This window comes from Peromyscus californicus, unplaced genomic scaffold (genome assembly GCF_007827085.1).
Source record: "Peromyscus californicus insignis strain IS unplaced genomic scaffold, ASM782708v3 Scaffold_1__1_contigs__length_55948999, whole genome shotgun sequence".
Classification (NCBI taxonomy): Eukaryota; Metazoa; Chordata; class Mammalia; order Rodentia; family Cricetidae; genus Peromyscus; species Peromyscus californicus.
This window is the reverse complement of record NW_026294492.1, coordinates 36744835-36767842: the sequence shown is the minus strand read 5'-3', so window position 1 is coordinate 36767842 and position 23008 is coordinate 36744835. Positions and strand designations below refer to the sequence as shown.

Below are 23008 nucleotides of genomic sequence, written 5' to 3'. Positions count from 1 at the left end.
AACTCACCAACCAAACATGACTAAAATACGCCAGCCATGTCAGCCACTATAACGGCCCCTGCCCCATCACCACTAAGGCAAACGAAAACACAATGCAAAGATCTTACAGTTCCTTAAGATAAACTTCCACCCAAAGTCAACGTGTTGAACAAGAAGGACCCTGAAACCTCTCCATGCCTAAAACTGAAAATTAGGGCTGATGCCTAGGCAGCTAGCTTTCTACTGTACTTGGGTTTGCCACACTTGAAGCTCATCTCCCGTGAAAAGAGACACTTAGCTGAAAACGGAGACTTGGCTGTGGCGCTCCAGCTTCACCCAGTGGCTTCAAACTCCCCATCCTCCCTTCCATTAATGAGGCTTTGCTTCAACCTTTCCATTAGCCCACAAACTACTATTAAAAAAGCCATTTATCAAATTAACACGGAGGACTGCTAAAGTCATCTGCGAGCTCCGTGCACTTTGCCACGTAGGAGTTGCCATGCCAACAGCTGCCGCACGTTCATTGTACAGACCTATCAATTTTAACAAAGTCCTGTTTCATAATTCTGACTGCCGGTTCAGGCGTCGTGTCCCTCCCTGCCTCCCAAATGCGCAGGCGCGACCCGGAATCCAACAAAATCAGGTACTGACCGAGTAAAGAGAGCAAGCAGTCTCAAAACTCACTCACTAAATTAGTCCATGCCAAAGATTTTGAAAAGCAGACAAAGATCATTAATTCCTCTCTTTAACTCTTAGTCCCATCATTCCTCAGGAATACAGCATCAAGGAATTTGATGTAATAACAGTCTGGCCAGTAAATCTAGAATAGGGAGTGCAGGGTGAATAAGTTGAAGGAGAGACTGTAATTATGCAAATTGTTACAATAGATCATTTGCCGGCGACTATCAACAAAATGAGGTAAATCCTTGCAGTCTACCGCTGCCAAGTTTTGTAGCAAGTTTTTGTTTAAAAAGCTGCCTGAGAGGTTTAAAGTAAATGTGTTTAAGCTGAGAGACATTCTCCGGCTTTTTGATTTAGGTAAAAAGTTTAAGCCAGAGAGTTTAGGAAACAACTTGTCTTGACTCAAAAGCAAACCTTACAAGCAATTCCCAATGGCAAGTAATTAAGCCCAGTCTCAAACTGTAACGTTTAGCGCGCGCGCACACACACACACACACACACACACACACACACACACACACACACACACACACACACACAGGGCAGAGGATGTGGCTCAGTGGCAGGGCACTTTCCTAGCAGTTCGTGAGGCCCTGGGTGCAATCTCCAGTACCAATTTGGGAGATGTTAATCCAGGTTAAAGGACAATCCAAACAGGCAAATGCTATAGACACCCAAACCCAGTACCCAGACGTTCACTGCGCTGATGCTTACCGTGGATCTGTTACCCTTTCAGCATGTGGAGCGCAAATGCTCATCACCACCCTTAAGAAAGTACAGTTTTCTGAGGCAAGGTAGAAACCCTGTATCTACAGCTTGTTTTTGTTTTTAATAATCAAATGCTTCCATGTTCTCATACCATCATAACAACACTGGACAAGGAAAGGTCACTTCTTTAAAGACATGGATTGTGTTACAAATTTTCAGGAGGGTGACCGCCAAGGAAAATTTACAGGGAGCTTCTTTAAAATCTTGGGCACAGGGAAGCCACCAAAGCAAAACTTGTTCTTCCAGCTAGTGGGCTCCTTGCTTAACGCACACACGCGGTCCTACTGAAAGATCGCTTTCCCCAAAGTGAGACTTGGCCCAGCCCTTGGGGCTGCCATCGGGCACAGCCTCCTCCCGTGTGATCACGTGAGTTATTCTAAGCCTACAGAAAGGCCTACACAGGCTTGTACCCTTTTATTTTGCAGTTACTTCTGGGACAGCAGCATAGTGGTCAGAACTTCAGGAGGGACGTTGCTTTTCAGGTTTGAAAATAATTGTTGGGCTGGTTACTACTTGCTTTTTGAGCCTGGAAATGCACCAAATAGGAGTCTCATGAAGATGCACCTCTGAGCGGAACTTAATACAGCTAATAATACCGATGTCCCATAGCCCGTGTACCAGTCAGTGTTCCTGACATAGGAGAAGCTGTATTCTCTCTGTTAACGGAGCTTGTTATAGTGGGGTGGTAGAACTTTGGGGATTTTCACCTTAAGGCTTCTTGTATGGCTTGTATGGGAATAATTCATATTTTTTTATGATCAGAAGGAAATAATTTAACTACTTTAACAATTTTACAGGCGAGATGATTCATGAATATAAGACGGGGGTATGTGCATGTGCGAGAAAGGGTGTGTATACGTCTGCAGTGTTCCCCTGACTCCCTTCCTATTAAAAATCTTCCATCAAACAGTTTGAGGGGCTCTGTATCCGTGGCCCTCAACTAACAAGACCCAGAGCACCCATAGGTTAGATCCAGATACCACCCATCCGCCCTCCACATCTACTCTCCATCCAGCAGGGCCAGCGAGCTGCCCCCGCGCTGGGGCCAGCCATTCAAGAGGCAAGGAAATATTATGCAAGAACACAGGAAGTCAGAGGAGACAGGATTCTGGGCAGGCCTGGCAAGGAGTCTGTGTGAACTCCAGCGAGCAAGCGGACTTTGCTCAGCGGGGCTGAAGCCAGCAGAAAGCCTTCCCAGGGCAGCAAAGCAGAGCTGTCCACATCATGTCTCTGGCCAGTGGGTGGCCATCCAGAACTTGATGTACCTGATAGAAGGCAGATAAACTCAAGTCTCAATATTTCCACTTTTTTGGCCCAAGTTCAAGGTGACTCCCCAACACTCTTGCACTGTGACTCACCTCTGTCCTAGAGCGTGATTACCCCCTCCCCCAGCACAGCATGACTTCATTCAATAATTTAAGCCTCTTTCCCTCAAGGCCTCACTGGCTTTCTAGCTCACTTCCCCCTCGGTGCTTCAGGCTGATGGACACAGTATTTTCAGGCTGCTGGTGTCAATCAATTCATGTTGTCAGCAGGCCTGAGCACGCCATATATACTCACATATAGGAATCATAGTAGCGATGACCCCTTCCTTTGCAGCAGTTTATATTTTTAAAGCTCTGATCCAAACGGTTGGGAATAGGACAGTCGCATGACAGATGTGTAAACTGAGGCACAGAGGTAATGACCCACCACTGTAGAGTGATGGTGTCAGAGCACCCATTTTCCAATCTTAGTGTCCTCTCTCACCCCAGAAGCCTGGATCATCAGGAGATGGAGACATGGCCCCTACTGGTCACCCAGCTGTCCCCTTTTGGGGACCCTCTTTCATATCACAGTCAGCTTTTTTGGTAGGGTGTCAGTCCTGCTGGACTCACAGAGACGGGCTGAGCCAGACCCAACAACAACTCCTGATCAAATGGAATATTTTTTTGGAGAGAAAGAGTTATAAGAGATGGAAAGACTTCTTCAGCCCCTGCCCATAACCCTCAACTTCCCTGGAAACAGGAGGCCAGACCACTAGAAATCCCCTTCAGAGCGGAGCTAGAACCCTAGAGAACTATGAGGGTATCTGCTCTGGTTCCCATTTACTGTTTCATTTTGAAGGTGGAGAAATTGAGGCCAGGGATGGGCATCTAGCTGGCTAGTACCCATCTCTTCTCAGAAAACTCACTAAACACAGCACATCTCCTTCCTGGCGAAAGTCCATACTTCAATGTGAGTGGGAGGGCCACAGTGGGCATTCATGGGGCTGTGGTGCCACCCCCACCCCGTAGAATCGTAGAACCTGCTGCATAGGGGCAGCACACACCCCACTGCTGCTCCTGGCCTGACAATTTCTAATTGTGGTAAGAACGGCAGTGGCCATTCCCCTGGGACTCTGCTGTGCATTCCCAGACGCTACCAGCACACAATGGCCCCTACTTGTCCGGTGTAAACATTGCCAAATATGACAAACAATAACATCGCCACAACAGAAAACTAAGGTGCCAAGAGAGGCAGCATGGGTCTTTGCAAATAGTCTGGGACTAGGAATCTGTTCACACAGGTGCTGCCAGTTCCTACCATGGTCATTATTCTCTTGGGTCTCAATGACCTCATCTACATGCTAAAAGTGACAGTTCTTTAAGTTCACACCAAGAACTTTGGAAAGGGCCAAGTGTGGTAGCATCCGTGTAATCCCAGCACATGGGAAGCCAGCATGGGCTACACAGCAAGACCCCGCCTCAGAAAACAAAACAAAATCAACTTTAGGAAAACATTAAACACTAAACAACTGCAACGCTCCAGCAATATCAGAGCAGTTATTTCACTGAATGAATATTTAAGAAACACCGACATGCGCAGGCTCTGTCCTTAAACACTGAGGACTGAGGTATGTGTGGAGCCTGCTCCTTCACAGTTTAACCCCGGCAGGGGAAGGCCATGACAGATATAAGCAAATACGTAAATTACAACATGTGGGAAGTGTTCAAAAAAGAAATAGGACAGGGCTAGAGGTCAAGTGAAGGAGGTCAAGAAAGGCTTCCCTGAGGAGGCGATATTTAAGCTGAGACCTAAGGCTTGAAGTCCGCTGGCCAGTCTCCCGGGTGTGGCTGAAGGAAGAGCAAGTGCAGAGGTATGTGGTTCAGATGTGATACAGATGATGATGGGTCTGAAGCCAGAGCTGAGTGACCTGCCAAGTCTCATGGTCAGTGTGTGGCACAGTCAGGCCTCTGCATCCAAACCTTCCTGCTCACTTCTAGCAACTCAGGAGACCAAGGTCTCTTTCAATTACCCATACTCACTTCTGTTTCTAGATTGTCATTGACTCTCTTTGGCATAAAGCAACAAGAACTTGAGTGTCTATGGCACCAGCAGCCCTGGAGTCTACAGATTCGGTGTGCTGCATGGAAGGAACCCTCATCCTTGACAGGAACACTGGCCTGTGACCTCTCCTTTTCTGCAGCTGAGGGGAAACAAACCAGGCATGGAGGGGGTATGATCTGATACTTGCCAGGACTTTCTGCAGTCCCTTGGTATTAATCTGGTTTCCTCACTCTCAGGGTATGGACAAAAATATCACTGAACTCAATGTCATGATTGGCAACAGCCCACAGGCCCCAAAAGTCCAGACAGAGGGACACTCAGGGGCCTGGAAACCAGAGTTTCCATTTTAGACTCTTCTGAGGCTTCCTTCCAACTACAGTCCGTTCACTTTAAGAGGTAATAATATGCCTAATGATTATATTGCAGTGCTTTTTAATTACAATGCCTTGAAGGTTTGTACTTTATACTTTTCAAAGTTCTTTCCATTGAGATAATGCTTACAAAGTGAGCTTTTAAGTATACTTTTAAAATGTGTGGTCTTATTAAAACATTAACTGGTTTTAATCCCTTAATGGTATTCAGAAAGACCTGCACATACATCTAGTACTCATGGGAAACACCCAGAGGGGTGAAATCTCCATCCTAGGTCACGCAAAACCAGAAAGCAATACAGAGCAGTCTTTCAGACTCCTAAAGACTCCTGAAAGTGTCTTTGAACTTCCTGGGGAGGCAGGCTTTGCCAGGGACATAAAACAAGAGAAGGTGGCCCCAAGAGCATTTAGAATCTGTTTGGCAAAACAAAAACGAAGAAACACAGAATGCTTGTGGTCATTCGGACGCTATTTGGAGGCCAAGGAATTCAAGTGGGTGAAGCTTGTCACTCCCTAAAATAAACAAGGGCCCTAGAGACCTAACTCAAGGAGAATTAAGGTGAAGTCACCACCCTTGCTGTGATATTTGTACCCATACAAGGAACTACAGGTGGCTAGGGCCACAAGGCACCTGTTGAGCTAGACGGAACACAGTTTCTAATGTGCTTAAGTGATGGCTGAGGGTTGAAAGAGCCATGCTCAGTCACCCAGACAGCTGCCTGGCTCCTCTAGTCCTCTGGCTCTCCCCACAGCCTCAAGCTAGCTAGAGAACACGGGGACAACACTAGCTTGAGATATATATACCTAGACCCTAGCATTTCACTGACCAAGACCAGACAGAACCTGCTTTAAATTCAGGAGAAACAAAGATTTTTTTTTTTTAAGGATGTTTTACTTTGGAAGAGAAAATGAATATGGAGACTGGTGAGATGGCTTAGTAGTTAAGAGCACGTACTACTCTTGCAGAGGCCCAGTTCCCAGCACCAATGCCTGGTGGCTTGTAACCACTTGTACTTCCAGCTCCAGGGAATCCAACTCCCTCTTCTGGTCTTTGCAGGTACCTGCATGCATACAAACACTTGTGCACGCACATACATTTTTTTAAACATGAAAAAAAAACCACATTTAGAAAATAAACACAGATGAGTAGACATGGAGGCATTCACAGGTTGGCAGATGTCTAGTCACAGGTGAACCTGGCTAAGGCGGCTTCCTTTTTTCCTTCCTGCTGCCTGGAAGGAGCGATGGGAATGGAGTTGCTAGACTCACAAAGCGTGGCAAGATCTGAGCACATGCCACTCTATGGTCTTGGGGTTTCTTAGAGCTTCCCAGAGGCTTCCAGAGGAACGCCCAAGGTCTCGGTTAGCCTCTGGATAAGGACCAGTCTGTGCTGGGTTGCAAAGCTCCATTGCCTCCTGTCTCTTTCTGGTTCTGGCAAGGTGACTCAGGCTCCCTGGCTCCAGAAGACCCTTCTCTGGGCTCAGGTATGATGCTCATACAGCGGGCACAGTAAAGCAAACCACTGGCCTAACCAACCTGCCAGGACTGGGCAGCGGCTTCTCCATTCTGCAACCAATTACCAACCACAGGGGACAGAAAAGAACTGAGTTGAGACCTACGGTTGTCATTGTGAGGTTACATTTTAAGCTAAATGCATTCAGGATCTATAGCTTCCCTTGAAGCACCATTGGGCAGGGTAAGCTAATGTAACTAGGATCAGAGCTGCTGGCCTCTGCTGTCCCTAGAGTGGGACCTCATCCAGGGATTTGGGATCTTTGACTGACTCCTGGCCCACAAATGTTCAGCTGTGACCTTAAGTGCTTCTAAATTCCTCCAGGGAAAAGGTTACACCTGCTTGCGGAGAGAAAAGGGCTCTGACTGTCCTACCCAGGTGACTCCGAAAGACGATTCCTTTTTTCCCCCAACTCTTCTGGCACCAGCAGACCCAGAACATCAGAGCTGGGTTTTAGGGAGTGGTGTGGCTATGTAACAGACAAGGAGAAGGTCACAGAGCCACTTGGCCAGAGCACTCTGGGCAGGATGTGTGATGAAGAGCTACTAGTAGAGACTGACTTGGCCCTGGCTGTTGAACTCCCTCACGTGGTAGGTTCTGAAGGGATGTCTTATCTTTCTTTAACGAGACAGGGCAAGAAGGGATGGGATGAATGACCTCACCAAATCCCCCAAGGGGACAAAGGCTGTGGCATCAGAGCGAGAATATGAGGATGCAGGGCACTGCCGTTTTAGGGTCACAGCAAGCCATCCCCCTTCTGGTTCCCATTCTGAACTCTAGCACCCATTACTCCCAAGTAGCTGTGCAAGCAACAAAGGACCATGTACCTAAACGATAGCCAGTTTCGTAAGACCCGTGGGTGTGTGCTTCAGGCCACTGTTGTGGAGGACCACCAAGGCTGCCTTCGGTCACTCCTAGGGGCTCACACTCTAGCTAGGCTCCTGGGACAAGGAGAAGGACAGTGCTCTGAATAGCTACTGTCCCCAAAGAGGACGGGCAAAGATTCCATCCACTGACTTGAGAAGGCCTGTCCCCAAATTGCCCAGGTCCCGTCTCTTCTATCACGAGAGCTAGCATTCAGCACCGGAAGGGGCACTCGCCAGCCCTGGCCTGTGTACTTCTGCCTTGCCATCGGCTCCTTCCAAGTCCATCTCCATCGAAGCAGCCTATGGTCACTGCCTGTGCAAACCCGAATCCTAATCTTCAAGACTGAGGTCTTAATTAACGCTCTTCTCTCAGACCGTTGGGTCCTTTTTAACTTTGCACAACACAGAGCTCTCAGTTCCCATCCATCTTCTGCTTCTGGCTCAATGCTTCGTCTGGACCAGCTTTTTACCCCATAACTAGATGGCAACATCCTAAAGACGCAGCTAGGATACTCATCCATGTCAACTGCCACACAAGTCATTTGAAGAGGCCAGAGCCGGTCAAATGCCTCATTGTGATCTTTCTGTGCAGCACAGTCCCCAGATTAGTAGATAACCTGGAAACACATTGGCTCAGCACAAGGCCACCGTTACCACAAACCTCATCACTTGCATGATGATTATCAAATAAAGATGGGTTAAGCTGATCTGGGCCTGTGTTTTTCCATCTCTCTCCACGAAGGTCCCCATATTCCTGAATTCCCTCTACAAACAACTACAGATCACCTAAAATGGAGATAAGAAAGCAAGCTTTAAAATTATTATGCAAATTAAAAAATTCAGACTCAAGACCAAATTGATACAGGGCTACAGTGTGCTGCTGACTGGAGAAGGCTTTCCAGGGAAGAATCTCTCTGAGAGCTGGTATCTATCTGCACAACTTTTCATCCAGGCAACTGGTTAACTTCTGAGTTAGGCTGGGGAATTCTGCTATTTAGCTGGTATTTGCCTTAGAATATTGCACATCCTTGATGCGAGCCATTGACATACTTCCTGTCCGACTCTCGCATTTGATAGCTAATAATGTTCATCTGGTCCATGCGCACCCCCCATTATTTTCTTTTCTGTTCTTTCTAAGCAAAAACAGGTGAAGGAAAGTTGTGTGGATGGAGACAGCTGAGCCCAAGAAATGGACTTTGTAAGTAACCCAAGAGTCCATAACAAATCAATTCTGTAATTTTTTTAAAAAATGGAACACGATTTTAGAGAGAAAGGAAAAGGATCGAGGTTTTATAGGTCACATCAGAAAATCAGACATCCCTGCTCTTGAGCAATGGGTCATCTTCTTGGAAAGGCAAGAACAAATGAAATGTCATTAGATAACAAGGAAATATAATTGCCTCTTTGGCAAACATAAGTGCAAACGGAGGGGGAAGTGGCAGAGAGGAAATGACTATGGCATTCTATGAAAGGAAGAGAGCTTGGGTTCATGTTAGGAAAAATGTGAGCCATCTGGGAAGAAAGAGAGGAAAGCCAACCAGGAGTGGACTAATGTAAAGAATCAGGCAGAGATGAGTACGACCGCAATGCCTTTGTGGCAGAGGAAAGAGGCTTATGACTGGAACTCAGGAGGCATCACGGGTAATAGTGAGTGGAGCAAGCAGAAGACCTGGGGCGGGTTCCTCATTGTCAGCAAAGCCAACTGTCACATAGGTTCCCCTTGGAAAAGACTTTGGGTCAAGTTCCGACCTCTTCATTTAGGCTCTGGGTATCTAGTGAATCCTTGGAGAACACCCAAGTCTGCATAGAACTCCCTTGCCACAAGGAAAATTTGCTGTGCTCCCAGGACAACAGAACAGGGCAGTACTGGCACCATGTAAACTCGTCTTGAGAGCCTAGGAAAACCATGCGAGTGCCAGGGCCTTTCCTAAGTAAATGCATGGGTAACCAATTTCCATAGAATGCCAGATGATTCCAGAGTGGGGCCACAGAGTGTACCAGGATTCCCTCCTTGACCACCACAAAAGACTTCACCAAATGGGTGGGGCACATTGACTGAGCCAAAAAAGCATAGTGCCAGCAATAGAGCCAGAAAGAGAAGCTGAGAAGGGCCTTGGCTTCTCATGGTGCCCCACCCACCATTAATTCCCTTAAGTCCTGGGTATAGAATAAAAGAGACTCCTGCTACACGGTGATACGGTTACAATTATAGACGCTCCCTTGTCACCAGTGAAATGTGACCTTAATATTTTCCTTATCTTAATATCTAGGTAAACATTTGTTGGGCAAGTACACAAATAAAGGTTCTAAAGGTGAAATGTGGTGTGTCTGGTAACACCACACTGCTCTGAGCCCAGGACAAGAAAGCCTTTTGGCTCTGCACATGATTTCTCTCTCCCTTTACCCTAGACACCAAAATTAGCTCCATCGACCTTAGCCAGGGCTGGAGTGAAGGCTGCCATTCTAAAATAGCATCTGAGAACTCTTGGGCACACCAGAGAGAGACACAAGGGTACAGTGGCTCGCAGAAACTTGCTCAGAAAGCTATTTCACTGGACTCATTGTTTAAAAACTAAATATATAGGAAATGGGAATTATGAGAACTTCTGGAACTTAGGGAATTGCCCATGTGGCATATTTTATATATCTTGATTTACTCTATTAAGCCCTACTACTTTCATTCAGAAAGCACTGTGGGGCCATAGTTTCATTAAAAAAAAAATTGCAGAGGTTGCATGGTTATAAAAGTATTTATGTAATGGCTACGCTTCAACCCAAAGTTTTACTTTATAAACATGCACAGTCTTATTTCTAGGTTGCTCTACAAACATCACAGAATCTGCTTTTCTCATTCGTCTAGGAGTTGAGAATTGATTTTTAAAACTTTGTTTTGAAAAATGTAAGCTTCTCAGCTCCATGAGGTATAATGCTGTTATTCCCACGTAGAATTCATAAACAAAGCTAAGTGACTCTGTGTGTGTGTGTGTGTGTGTGTGTGTGTGTGTGTGTGTGTGTGTGTGTGTGTGTATGCTTAAAGGCACTCTTTTCCTGCAGCCATGTATGACGTATTTTCCAGAACAATCTTTCCCAACACTCCAAAGTGCTTCAGCAACAGGAAGTCGTAAAGGTAGGAAGGAGGCCTGTAAATATTTGCTGTAATTACTCATTAGTAATGAGAGGAGTTAGTGCAGCAGTTTGATTTGATCCTTTGAGTTCCTGACTAGCCCCCCCCTCACACACACACACATACACACAATGAAACAAAACCAAACCAGGAGCCCAGGTGGTATCCTGGGGCCAGCCTTGCCACACCTAGATCCACGGCTAGGTTTGGCTTCAGATGGCGTGGCTTTCCACAGCTCTATTTCCCAAATGCAAAAGGACAATAATGTGCTGTTCTCGCTCCTTCCCATCCCCTACAGGAGGCAGTCAGGACAAATCTCACACAGTGATGACAGTCTGGGAGTTTTTAATCATGAGTAAAGTATGTATATTTGTTAAGAGTAATAGGCCATCAAAAGACAGAACACTACATGGCTAGACACACAGCATAGTGGTTTAAATTATTACCAGTCCCAAATCATATACTGTAGCTGACGTATTTTAAAGGACTTATAAAACATTCTGAACTTTCTCAGATGGACTCTCTGTTTCCTCTTATTCTTAGCAAACTACTGACTTCCCACAGTTAGAGGCCAACTAACTATGCACTTCAAACCAACAGGAGACCAAAAGAGGCCATTGAAATTACTTATTTACATATGAGAGTGACAGTGGTCGTACCCGGGCATTTGGGGGTAGCCAACAGGGCAGTAAGGCTCAGTCTCTAAAATAGTGGTTCTCAACCTTCTAATGCTGTGCCCCTTTCATACAGTTCCGTAGGTTGTGGTGACCCCCCAACCATAAAATTATTTTTGTTGTTACTTCATAACTGTAATTTTGCTACTGTTATGAACTGCAGTGTAAATATCTATGTCTTCTGATGGTCTTAGGCGACCCTATGAAAAGGTCATTTGACACCCCCCCTGTGGGTTGAGACCCACAGGTTGAGAACCAGTGCTCATGAACATCATGGTCAATAGGGCGGCATGGTAGAACCCTGTTTGTGTCTACATGGGAACCACGAGTCTTCTGATCCTTTCGCACTTACCTATGACATTTAATTTTTTTTTTCAATTGCAAGTTGTCACTAGAAGAGTGACGGTGAGTGAAGAGTGCAGTGAGTCACTGGGGGGACAGGGGGAAGTTCTAACGGTTCATTTCCATGAATTTGTAGAATTAAGAAAATGATAGATGGATATATATATATATATATATATATATATATATATACACACACACACACATATATATCTATATATTGTTTTTAATTATGGTGGGGGGGAGAGTGTGCAGGTGACAGAAGTGACTGCATCTGGGTGTTAGATCCCCCAGGAGCTGGACTTAAGAGGCAGTTATGAGCACATAGGTGCTGGGAGCCAAAACCAGGTCTTCTGAAAGATCAGTAAGTGCTCTCAAGTGTTGAGCCAGCTCTCTAACATGCATGCATGTGTGTGCACAGGTGCACGCATGTGCATGCACACACATACACACACACACTTTAATGTGGTTGTTTTACTTACCAGCAAGCTATTCTTTCTGAAACCTCATTCTGTATGAGAAAGTGTCTGCTTCCTAGGATCTGGCGTACATATTACTTATAGCCTTAAAGAATTTTGTGCTCAGTGGTAGGTGACACTGTATTACAGGAGCCTTAAGGATGTAATGGTGGCCCCTGGAAACAGCCTGAGGCCATAAGCAAAGCAGTATTTCTTGAGTGATTAGGAAAAGAAAGGCCACTCAGACGCTCATAATAACATTCTGGTCACTGTCACACTTATCTCTTTGGTTTGGGGGATCTCAAAGGACCTCGACATTTTTCTCAATCGCATGCTTTCAGATCGGTTCTGTGTCTTTCAACTAACAAGACCAATGACATCAAATTGCACACTAACTCTACCTGAAAACTGCAAGTCTTGCCAGCTTCATATATCCACAGATGTCCCCCCAACCCCCCCCCCCCCCACACACACACCCTGACCCACAACTGCTAATACGGCGGTAGCTTCTCTTTCTGTTGTGATATGTTCTGATGCAATCATGGTTTGTGGCGAGGAAACTCCAAAAGACCTCAAGGTTCTTAGTTACAGGGGCTGGTGGTGCTTACCAGAGATAGGGTTCTATAAAAATACAAAATATGATCACAACATCATAACCATTCTTTATCCCCCCATCCATTCTTTCCTTCCTGTGCTTGCAATTTCAAAAGATCAAAGAGTCAGAGGAAGTCCTGTTCATCTTGATTTGTAGATGGTTCTTCAGAAGCCACAGAGGAAGAGGGCCTAACAGGTCCCCCTGCACAATGGAGTCCGAAGACTGAGGAGTTATTGAAGTCTTGCCACCAGCAAAGGGTGGGTGGAAAGCTTTGAACTTCTAGGGGCAGTGGAGAACTGTCTCCTGCTCGAGCTGAAGGGGGAAAAATATCTATAAAAAAAATAAGAAATTCCAGGAGTTCCAGGAATACCCTTTGGATCTTCAGTTCCTGCTTGTGTGTGAGGTTTGATACACAGGATGAGTCACAAGAGAGAAAGTCATTATAATAATTATAAACACAACAACAGAAGAAGTTATCATTTATAGAGTGCTTACCACATTCAGACATGGTATTAAGTGCTTTATAGGCCTCTTAGGCAAGGCCAGGAGGCATGGAACAATTGCTAAAACTGTGGACTCTGGAGACAGTTTGCCAAGCAGTCTCAGCTCTACTACACTGCCTGGGACGCTGGGCAGCAGCCTTGCTGTGCTTGAGTTCCCATCGGTGAGGTGGGGATAATGACAGGGCTTATCTCACAGGGTTGTTACCAGGATGAAGAAAGCTAATCCACGTAAAGTTCTGAGGCCAGCGCTGGCTCAGGGAGGCTCAGAGCTCAGCTTTTTGTCTGGTGTTCCTGCGTATATGGGTTCATTTCTCCTAAGATCACATCCATTTCTAGAGTACGAAAGAATCTCCAAAGAGCGGGGAGTAAGAGAAAATGTGAATGTCAGTTTCTTTCCATAGGTACTCCCCGGGATAAGGAAAGACACTGGCATGGAAATGTACCTAGGCAGTCTGAAGCTTCCACCAAAAGATCCTAAAACTCAGGGTAGCTCTAGGCTGCTAAACAAGACAGCCAGGAAGAAGGCCTTGCCTCTTCCTGATCACAGCACCTTTGAAAAGCTGCTAGGAGCCGAGCAAGGGATAGCGGTAGAGCTCAGTGGTAGAGAATGCTTGCCCAGCATGTACAAAGTTCTGGATTCAATCCTCACAGCGAGGGGAGATGGAGTTGCTTTTTTTTTTTTTTAATGCACTTAATAGAATTTTAGAGATTGACTACTACACTGGAGGCCAATTTACAAAGTGTAGGGAAAAGAGCCCACTTCCTTTCCAGCCTTCATGGAGTCACAGTCAACTCCACTGCTGTCCTCAATGGAAGCAGAAACCCCCAGTTGTCACTGTGGAGGCCTACAAGAGTTCTCCCTACATATCCTTCACCCAAAACAAGTGTGCACATGAGTTAAATTCAGTAGCCATTTTGTCTGTGGTACCAAAATTCATGATAGAGAACTCCCTTGAAGCCTCCATGTTTTACTTATATTATCCCCCCTGGACTATCTCTGGGATCTAGTTTACACTGGTGTCCAGCATCTATCCTTTATTATTTCAGGAACACTGGGAGCCAGCTTCCCCACTCACACCAATGCATCTAGACACCAATGTGTGTGGTTACCAAGTGAAATGCCACTCAAGAGCTTCTTTTCTTTAGTTTCAAATATTTGAATCCTACAAAAGAAAAATAATATGGGTGCTGCACCTAAGATTGCTTGGGTGGTTCTCTCACTCCTGCTCCCCCAGTACAGACCAAGCAATTGAAAGTACAGAACATATTCCCCATTTCTTAGTTTTCAGCATTTTTTTTAGACTAGGAGTGTTTTCTCTGTGCCCGTTGTTACCTTACTGGTTAATATCGTGTATGAATCATCATGAGAATCGACAACATGAGGCTGTAGTGGGAAATACAGGTAAAGGATAGTTAGGTCCTGGGAGAGAACGGTACTGACTCAGCATCAGGGTAAAAGTTCAGTAGGTATACACTACACAACTTTGCTTAGCTTGGTCAGGACTCAAAACTAAGTAAAGCTCCCTTGGGGTAAAATGAAAAGGGAAACTATTATATTGATATAGGGCAGAACTCGAGGAGATTAAAAAAAAAAAGCAAATAAATGCTGAATAGAAAAGATTTCCTCAAAAGAGGAAAAGCCTAAATGTTGAAAGAATTAATCACAACAACGACTTTCAAATGCATTGGTCTGAAGTCCAGGAGCATTAGGAATTACCTACTTGGTTCCTTCTATTTCTAAACACTTTATACCATAGATTCCTAGAGTACTGGGAATCACCATGCGTACACACACACACACACACACACACACACACACACACACACACACACACACATAGAGGCAGAGAGGCAGTGACTGACAGAGAAACTGATTTACAATGTAAATAAAGTAGACTGTGTTCATCTCCTGACTTTCATCCTGGGAAAACGCCTAATCTCACCATACAACAATCTGGTAGCTCTGGAATGTCCTCTACTTCACAAAGCAACTAGTGACATCCAGGAACTGAGGAGGGTCCTTGCATTAGTTTTGCTCAATGAGGTCTACCAGAGCAGTAGTTTTTGTTTTTGTTTATTGTTTGTTTTTTTTTGTTTTGGTTTTTTGTTTTGGTTTTTTTTTCCTTTCTACCTGTAACAAAGGAAAGCTACTCAAGCAATGGATTTACATTTCCCTAAGTTTGGAGACACAGAGACCAGTGCCGACTGACTGGTTGGCATCATTTCTGCCATGGCTGGAAGGCTCTTGCGATTATCTAGGAAAGTAAATCTCCCATTTTGAAGGTTCAGAGGTCTGGTGGTAGTGGTGGTGACCTGCACTAAGTCTTTGGAAACCCCCAGTGGCTAGAAGCATGTCAGGGCTGGGGGGCTCTGCTGGCCACAACTGACTGACTGTAAGGAACTAACGTTCTGCTTCTTATCAGCACTAATTTTCCTGGTGAGGAGAGGAGCCATTTTCCCTTCCCTGGGCCTTATCCAGAAAGAGAAAATATTTTTATGGCTTCCATGCGTGTTTATAAAATAATCTTAAAGTCCTCACAATAAAACAAAAAGCAAACAACAAAAACAAACCTGAAGTCATGACACCTTCTAAAAACTCTGTGAAAGCTGTATGAAGTACAGTTTAAGTGCCCAGACGGATAGTGTTCCCCACAAGTCTCTAGCATTCTACAGGTCTGGTAATTCAATGAAAAAATGCTGACAAGTGCTGAAGGAACTCTAATTAGAAAATAAGCTTCCACTTGAGAAAGCCATCCAGCACTGTTGCCTTGACTTGGAAAACTGATAGACTTTGGTTTCATTTTCCCACCAGCATGAGAAGCAAGCCGCAGTTTGGAACTGTCTCCAAGTCCTTGCGCACCCTTGCCCTGGCATCAAGCACCAGAAGAGCACGCCTGAAAGGTACTTGGACCAGAGTCTGGCTTAGGGCCTGGACTGGGATTCCTGACCATCCAAAGACCTCACTTGCATTTATCTTAATTTCTCTGCTCTGCAAATTTCCACTTGAGACCATCCACACTTGGCTCTTCCTAGAATCAGGAACCTTGGCAGATGGATGAGACCTCTGCTTCATCTAAACTCAAGATTGTTGAGCATGGTTCCCCCTAAAGCCTGTGAGCCAACCAACAATTAAAAGGCCAGCTCTTAATTATTATGGATTAATACATCCACCCACACAGGGATGTTTGGGAATAAAACAATCCTTCTGGCTTCTTGAGGGGCTGTTTCTAGAATGAAAAAATACAAATGTTCAATTATGTTCTGGAGAAGAAGCAGCTCTTAAACCAATAAAAATACAAATCTTTCAGAACCACTAGTGGGTGGAATCACTAATCCAGAAGCCCTGCAGCTCACATCAATTTCGTGAGGTGTTCTGGGAAGCTTGGGACAGCCACTTAAGAGATACCAGCTTTCAATGCCCCGCTTCACAATTTTTAACTACATCTCAATGCTCCAAGAAACCAGCCAACACAACCCAAGTCTCAAAACTATTAGCCTAACAGACTTTGGGCGGTGAGGGAATTCCACAAGGCTGGTCCTGCCTTTCCTTAACACACACACAAAATCCCTGCTGGACTACCACTAGGGCGCTGCACCACCCGCAGCTGGCCTCCTCAGGAGGTTCGCAGGCCAGGCGGTGTTTCACTGGTTCTTAAAGTGGCCGCTGTCATCGATAGTTTGTGGTATCATTACACAACTTCTTCCAGCTCCTACTGCGGCTCCCATACTCAGGACAGCCCTCTGCTAAGGAGGCTCTGTAAACCAGCTGGCTATGGAATCGCTTTCCCCTCTCTTCCCTGTTTCTCCCAACGATTGGTAGACCTAAGAGCAAGATGACACTTCACACTGATTACCATCAGGCCTCATCTCTGTAAATGCGACAGTCACCCATAGGCACCGCACTAATAAAACGTTGTACGGTCCCCTGGCGGCCCTGGGCTGTCTAACTTCGCGGGTTTGATTGTTTATGATTGCATTCTGATTGGCTTTACAGCTCGAGTCTTTCCCCCTTGCTTCTCTACCCTCAAAGGACACAGCACCCCAGAGCTGTTTGGTGGGTGACAATAGGGAATCTAGAACCGGACTCAATACCTTCCCCACCCCTAGAGATCCGCCAGCGCAGGGCGCGGGCTCCCGGCCAGGACGGGTGCGATTCGCTCGTGTTTATCAAATCCTTATCGGTGCCCTGAGGTGGGAGCCGTCGCTTTCGACCAGAGGATACACTGTTCCTGGCTCGGGTCCCTAAGTGGAAGTCCAAACAAAAGCCAATCTGCTCTGGGGCTGAGTCCTCAACGCAGTCCTTTCCAGCCTGACTGCGCGTCTCCCGCGGCTCGCACCACTCTGCCGTCCCGCGTTCGATTCCGGCCACCCTCGCTAAGTCGCTGCGGAGCGGAGCGCAGTGCCGGACGCTCTAGCCCAAGGCTCGCACCGATCGAAACAGGAGCAGAGGGCCAGGCGACCAGCCACAAACTTTTGCAGGAGGCGAGGGTGTACCCAGGTCTGCGAGGCCGCTTGGTGCGCTCCCACCCAGGCTCTGAGAGAGCCCAGTGCCGCCAGATCCGGCGGCGCAGATTGAAGGAGGCTCGCGGGCAGCGCGAGCTGGCCGGAGTTGCCTCTCACCCAGTGCCCACAGGTTCGCGAGGGCAGGCCTTCGTGGCTGCCCTTCTCTGTCTTCTTAAGAGTCAGACACTCGGAAAGGCCCGGTGTCGCCGTCGTCCTCTCCCTGCACACTAAGACACCTGCCCCCGCAGGGCAATCCAGGTCACTACCCACTCTCTGGCTGAGTCGCGGTGCAGGGCGAGGGAAGGGGGGGGGGGTTCTACAAACTTGAGTGCGGTCCGGAGCAGGACACTTGGCCATGTTCCGGCTCCTCGGGCCAGGGCGCGCCCCCGAGTTGCGCTTTGCCCTCCGTCCCGTGCTAGTTTGGGGCGCAGAGCTCGCCTGGGAGCGCTCTCGGAAAGACCTTGGAGGGGCGTAGGAAAAGAAAGGCGTGTCTGCTGCTCCAGCAGGTAAAGCCTGAGAAAGTCGAGGACATCAGCCCAAGAAACATTTCAAACCCCTGGCTGGGGAAGCCTGGTGCTCTGGGGACGACAGGCTTTGGAAGGCGCCACGGAAGCACCCCTGACCTCCAGGGCCATCTCTCTGGGTCTCAAGGTCTCGGAACTATGGGGTTCGCGACTCGATTGCGAAGCCGCAGCTCCGCGTCCCTAAAGCCCGCACCTGCTCGCTCACTCAACCCCCCCTACTCCTCCCCAAGAGCGGTCCTCCGGCCTCCGAGACCTCTCGCACCCCTCCAGCAACTGCCCGGGGTCGCGCCCGCCTCGCGCAGTTCCGCCACTGCCCGGGACCGAGTCGGTCGCCGGCTCGGACGCCCGCTTACCTTTTCTTCTCCTTGTCAGCTGTCATTGTCGCCGCGTCCCTCCGAGACCCGGAGCACCTGGGTTCTTTAGGGCGGCGGCGGTAGGGGCTGCAGCCGCTGCCTTCTGCTGCGGCCCTCGGCGGCTCTCTGTCGCCCCGGCAGGTGGGAGAGGTCTTTAGTGCTCGCAGGTCCGAGTGTCCCCGCACAATCAGGTGGAAGTTTGCGGACGGCTGGCTAGGTGCGGAGGAGGAGGAGGAGGGAGGAGAGGGGTGACGGGGAGGAACCTGCAGGAGGGGGCGGGGCCGGGGAAAAGGAATGGGAGGAGGTGGTAAGACGCCAAAAGGAGAGAGCAGCGACAAGGGACCAGAAGTTCCGTTTATCCCCGAAGCAGAGTCAGTTTTCTGGGATCTCACGAAACAAAACCAACCAAAAAACAAACAAACAAAAATAGTGGCTCGACCAGCGCCAGCTGGAAGGAATCCGGGGCCAGGCGAGCGCGGCCGCTGAGATGACCATACAGTCTCAGGACACTGCCGAGGATTGTACGGCCGCCTCAGGAGAGCTGGAGCGGAACGCTGGGGACTCCGAAGCTGTGCACCGGCCGCTCTCGAATGTCCGGCTCCCTCAGCTGCCAGCCCACTTTAAAAACTCGGACGGCCCGCCCGCGGGAGGGCGCGAGGGGCGCGGGAGTCCCACAGCGGGCCGGGGGCGGGCCGAGGGCGGGCCGGGGGCGGGCCGGGGGCGGGGCGACAGTCAAGCTCCGCCCCCGCCCGCTAGCGGCCTGTCTGGGCTTCCCACCGCGTCCGGGCCAATGGGGAGGCGCGGCCACAGGCTCTGCCTTGACCCCGGCCCGCCCCTTTCTCCCGGGCTGCGCTCCTGCGGCGCTCGCCCAGCCCTACCTTCTCCTTCCGCAGATCAGCGACTTGTTTTTATGGTCTGCTGGGTGGCGGGGAGCTAAGTGGGACTCGGAGCGCGGAGGCTCAGTTAGCGCCGGGCTGAGTAGTGACGGGGGTCTGCTACCCGAGCCGGAGTGTGCTTTCGATCCAACGTCCTCTCAGCGGCGCATTTCCCTGAGAACCAGGGCAGGACCGCGGGGTCACGGGTCCCACGCGCGGCTGGGGCGTGCAGCGCCACTCCCGGGTGCTGCAACGCGTCCCTGGCCCAGCTGCGTGGCTCCCTCCGGCCGGTGGGAATAATTCCCAGGACTCCGACCGCAGTGCTGCTTTGCCTGCCTTGCCGGTGCGCTTTTTTTTTTTTTTTTTGGCGAAGCGCAGCTGACCTTGACTTCTGAATCCAGAGAGGCAGCGGGGGACAAGCGTGGGAGAAAAATGTGACAAAAATGATCTAGGGTTGCTCCTGCCGGTGTCTTTTCCTCAACTGGTTTATGGGTTGTTTGAGGTGCTCGCGGTAGGCTGTTAGGTTACTACACAGGCCAGAGAGGAGGGTCTTGGAGCCCTCCTGCCTGCCGCTGCCAGCTCTCAATAAATACCCCAGCGTCACCGTGGGTTCCCTAGTGTGATCTTGGGGGTGAGAGTTGATAGCACATCCCTAAGTCACTGGATCGGCCCGCCTTCTAAGGCTCCAGGGTTATGGAACTGCGGGAAGTGGTGTTCTAAAGTCCCGCATCGTCAGGCAGAGAGCTCTTTGGCCTTTTCCACCTGTGAGATACCCCTGCCCTGACACATTCCATTTCCTACCTAGGTGATCCAGCAGGGAACAAGGGAAGCCATTGATTTTTGAAGACTTGGGGAAAGGCCCATGGGCTTCACATGTGTCAATTCCCAAGAAAGCAAGCACCTGCAAACTGAGCCGCCCTGGGACCCAAATCCTGCACTGGTCTTTCACCAACATTTCCTAGTAAAATTATAAGCAGAAACGGGGTGTATGTGTTGGGGCGGGGGCAGATCTTATGGGCATAGGCACACAGGAAGAGGGGCACTTTTCAGGAGTCTTGGGAAGGTGTCCGAAAGAATGGGGAGGGTAGAAAAATCAGAAATGAGAGACATTTTGCTTGAGAACTTGGAAATCAATGACACAACTGACTGTGATTTCAAAGACAATCTGTTTCACTCTATGAAGCTGGTGGGTGATTTCCTACAGCACTTCTCCATCCAGACAACTCTAGTGGACACATTTATTTGTCTTAATGAGAAATTCAAATCGATAGACATGGTCATAATAAACTATAAGCATATTTACTTCACTTGAGACTGAAATGGAGGAAGGGTGAAAAACCAAACATCAATTAAAAAAAAAAAAAAACTCTAGCACTTTGGCAGTATCGGGGGGCCTCTAACATTGTTTTCCACCAGAGCTCCCAAATCCTGAGCTGTGCTTGACAGGTGACTGAGCAATACCTCTAGCCCGCAGGGAACATTTCAGCAGGGCTGAGGTTATGAAATTTGTTTGGGAGATATTTGTTTTTAAGAGGAAAGGCAGGGCCCAGAGGTGCAAGCATGTGTCGGGCCCTGGGTTCAATTCCTAGGACACGAACACTCCAAAAGTAAGGGGTCACTCAAGAACACAGCAACCACATCAGTATAGCCCCTTCCCTATGGTAGCATCCCCTCTTTCTAACTGGGGTTTTAACCTGTAAATGAAATGTACCTGTGTGATTCATAGAAGGACCCAGACTTGCTTAGAGCAGAGTCATCTGGCCAACCTAAAGCCTCTTAAGATGTCTTCCAGAATTCAGTCAACTTCTGTAAGGAGCTGAGGGTGTAAGCTAGACACGGCATTCTTTGCAGTTTTAGTGTCCGTGGAAAACTAAAGTGCTGTAGATATCATTCTGTATAAATAAAACACTGATTGGCCAGTGGCCAGGCAGAAAGTATAGGCAGGACAAGGAGAGAGGAGAATTCTGGGAAGTGGAAGGCTGAGGGAGTCACTGCCAGCCACCGCCATGACAAGCAGCTTATGAAGATGCCGGTAAGCCACGAGCCACGTGACAAGCTATAGATTTGTAGAAATGGACTAATTTAAGATATAAGAACAGTTAGCAAGAAGCCTGCCATGGCCATACAGTTTGTAAGCAATATAAGTTTCTGTGTTTACTTGGTTGGGTCTGAGCGGCTGTGGGACGGACGAGTGACAGAGATTTGTCCTGACTGTGAGCCAGGCAGGAAAACTCTAGCTACACTAAAGGGGACAAGCTCTGAAATAGATGGTAGGTGTAGGGGAGTGGCTTTGGAGAAGTGTCTCTAGAGGCATTGATGTTAGGCCACAGAGCAGAAGACATCCTGAGGTAAAGCTCCCAAACTGCTTAAAAGGGACACAAATGGCCTGTCTCTTAGGAAGTACCCCCACCTGTCTCTTGGCTCCCTGATGCACTACTTGGAGTCAACAGCTATGGCATCAAGGGACTGTCTACTTGTTTTAATAAGGGATGAGACTGGGCCTTTGGTTCCCTCTCTCCTTCTGGAGTATCCCATTGGAAGGATGAGCTGTTGATCAGGGCTAACCTAGAAAGCAGGTATTTGGGATGTAGCAGGAAGGTGCGAGGATGCCTTGGCCATGATGTCAGAGTGACAGACTCCACCCAGGATACGGTTTGTAATCAGGTTGGAGTGGGTAGGACTTAGCAGAAGTGACCGTGGAAGGCTGGGCTATCGCTTTAGTGTTTGACAAACTTTCAGCTCCTTGTCACAAGGGGATCAAGAAGAGACGAGAGTGGCCCCTGGGACTCAGAAATTGAAGGAGACACTCGAAGTCACAAAACCCGGCACTTACCACTGTCCTGCGTGTAGCCTGTCTCATGTGACAGCCCTCTGATCGCAGGCTGACCACTTTGTTGGCTTGGAATTGTCAAGAACATGGGAGGTAGCAGAGAGGAAAGGAGCGGCTGTCCTCCTCCCGGAAAAACCTTTCTGACTCACCCCCAAGAGTTAATCTGCGGTTGTCAACTTGATTGGACTTAGAATTTCTTTGCCAACACAACTCTGGGCTTGTCTATGAGGGTGTTTCCAGACGCTATGAACTGGGATCCAAGACCGAGTGGAAAAGAGGAAGTGACCTGAACACCAGCATTCATCTCTCTCTGCTTCCTAGATGAAGATGGACACGATGTGACAAGCCGCCTCGTGAAGTCACACCTACAGCGATTCTCACCTCTACACTGTCCCCAACATGATGGCTGGTCCCCTCAAACTGTGAGTGGAAGGACACCCACCCTCTCTTAAATTGCTCTGGTCAGTTATCACGTCACAATAACAAGAAAAGTTTTTACTTTTACTCATATAGGCACACACAGCAAACAAAACAAGCTGGGTGGTACACCTCCATAACCCTAGTGCTGGAGTCGGGGGACATAGGAGGAGGGACCCCAGAGACTTGTTAGCCAGCTGGATTAGCCTAATCAGCAAACTCCGGGCTCAGAGAGAGTTCTCATCCCTACCCCCCCCCCCCCACCCGCCCCAAGGAGAGTAACTGAAAAAGGTATTTGATGTTGACCTCTGGCTTCCTCATGC

At 48.2% G+C, this 23008-nt stretch overlaps 1 protein-coding gene across 2 annotated transcripts in view; it reads right to left on the bottom strand.

Annotated features, from left to right (window-relative positions):
- The window catches only part of Epas1 (endothelial PAS domain protein 1), an 84778-nt gene extending 65619 nt beyond the window's left edge, over positions 1 to 19159 (bottom strand). Inside the window, exon 1 of one of the 2 annotated variants that reach the window (XM_052746474.1) lies at positions 18564 to 19159. In XM_052746474.1, the coding sequence (XP_052602434.1) occupies positions 18564 to 18589 (26 nt within the window). In that variant the 5' untranslated portion in view covers positions 18590 to 19159. Of the gene's footprint in view, positions 1 to 278; positions 353 to 18563 lie in introns of those variants that run through there. The other variant, XM_052746472.1, reaches the window with a different exon arrangement.
- Between the last annotated feature and the right edge of the window lie 3849 nt (positions 19160 to 23008).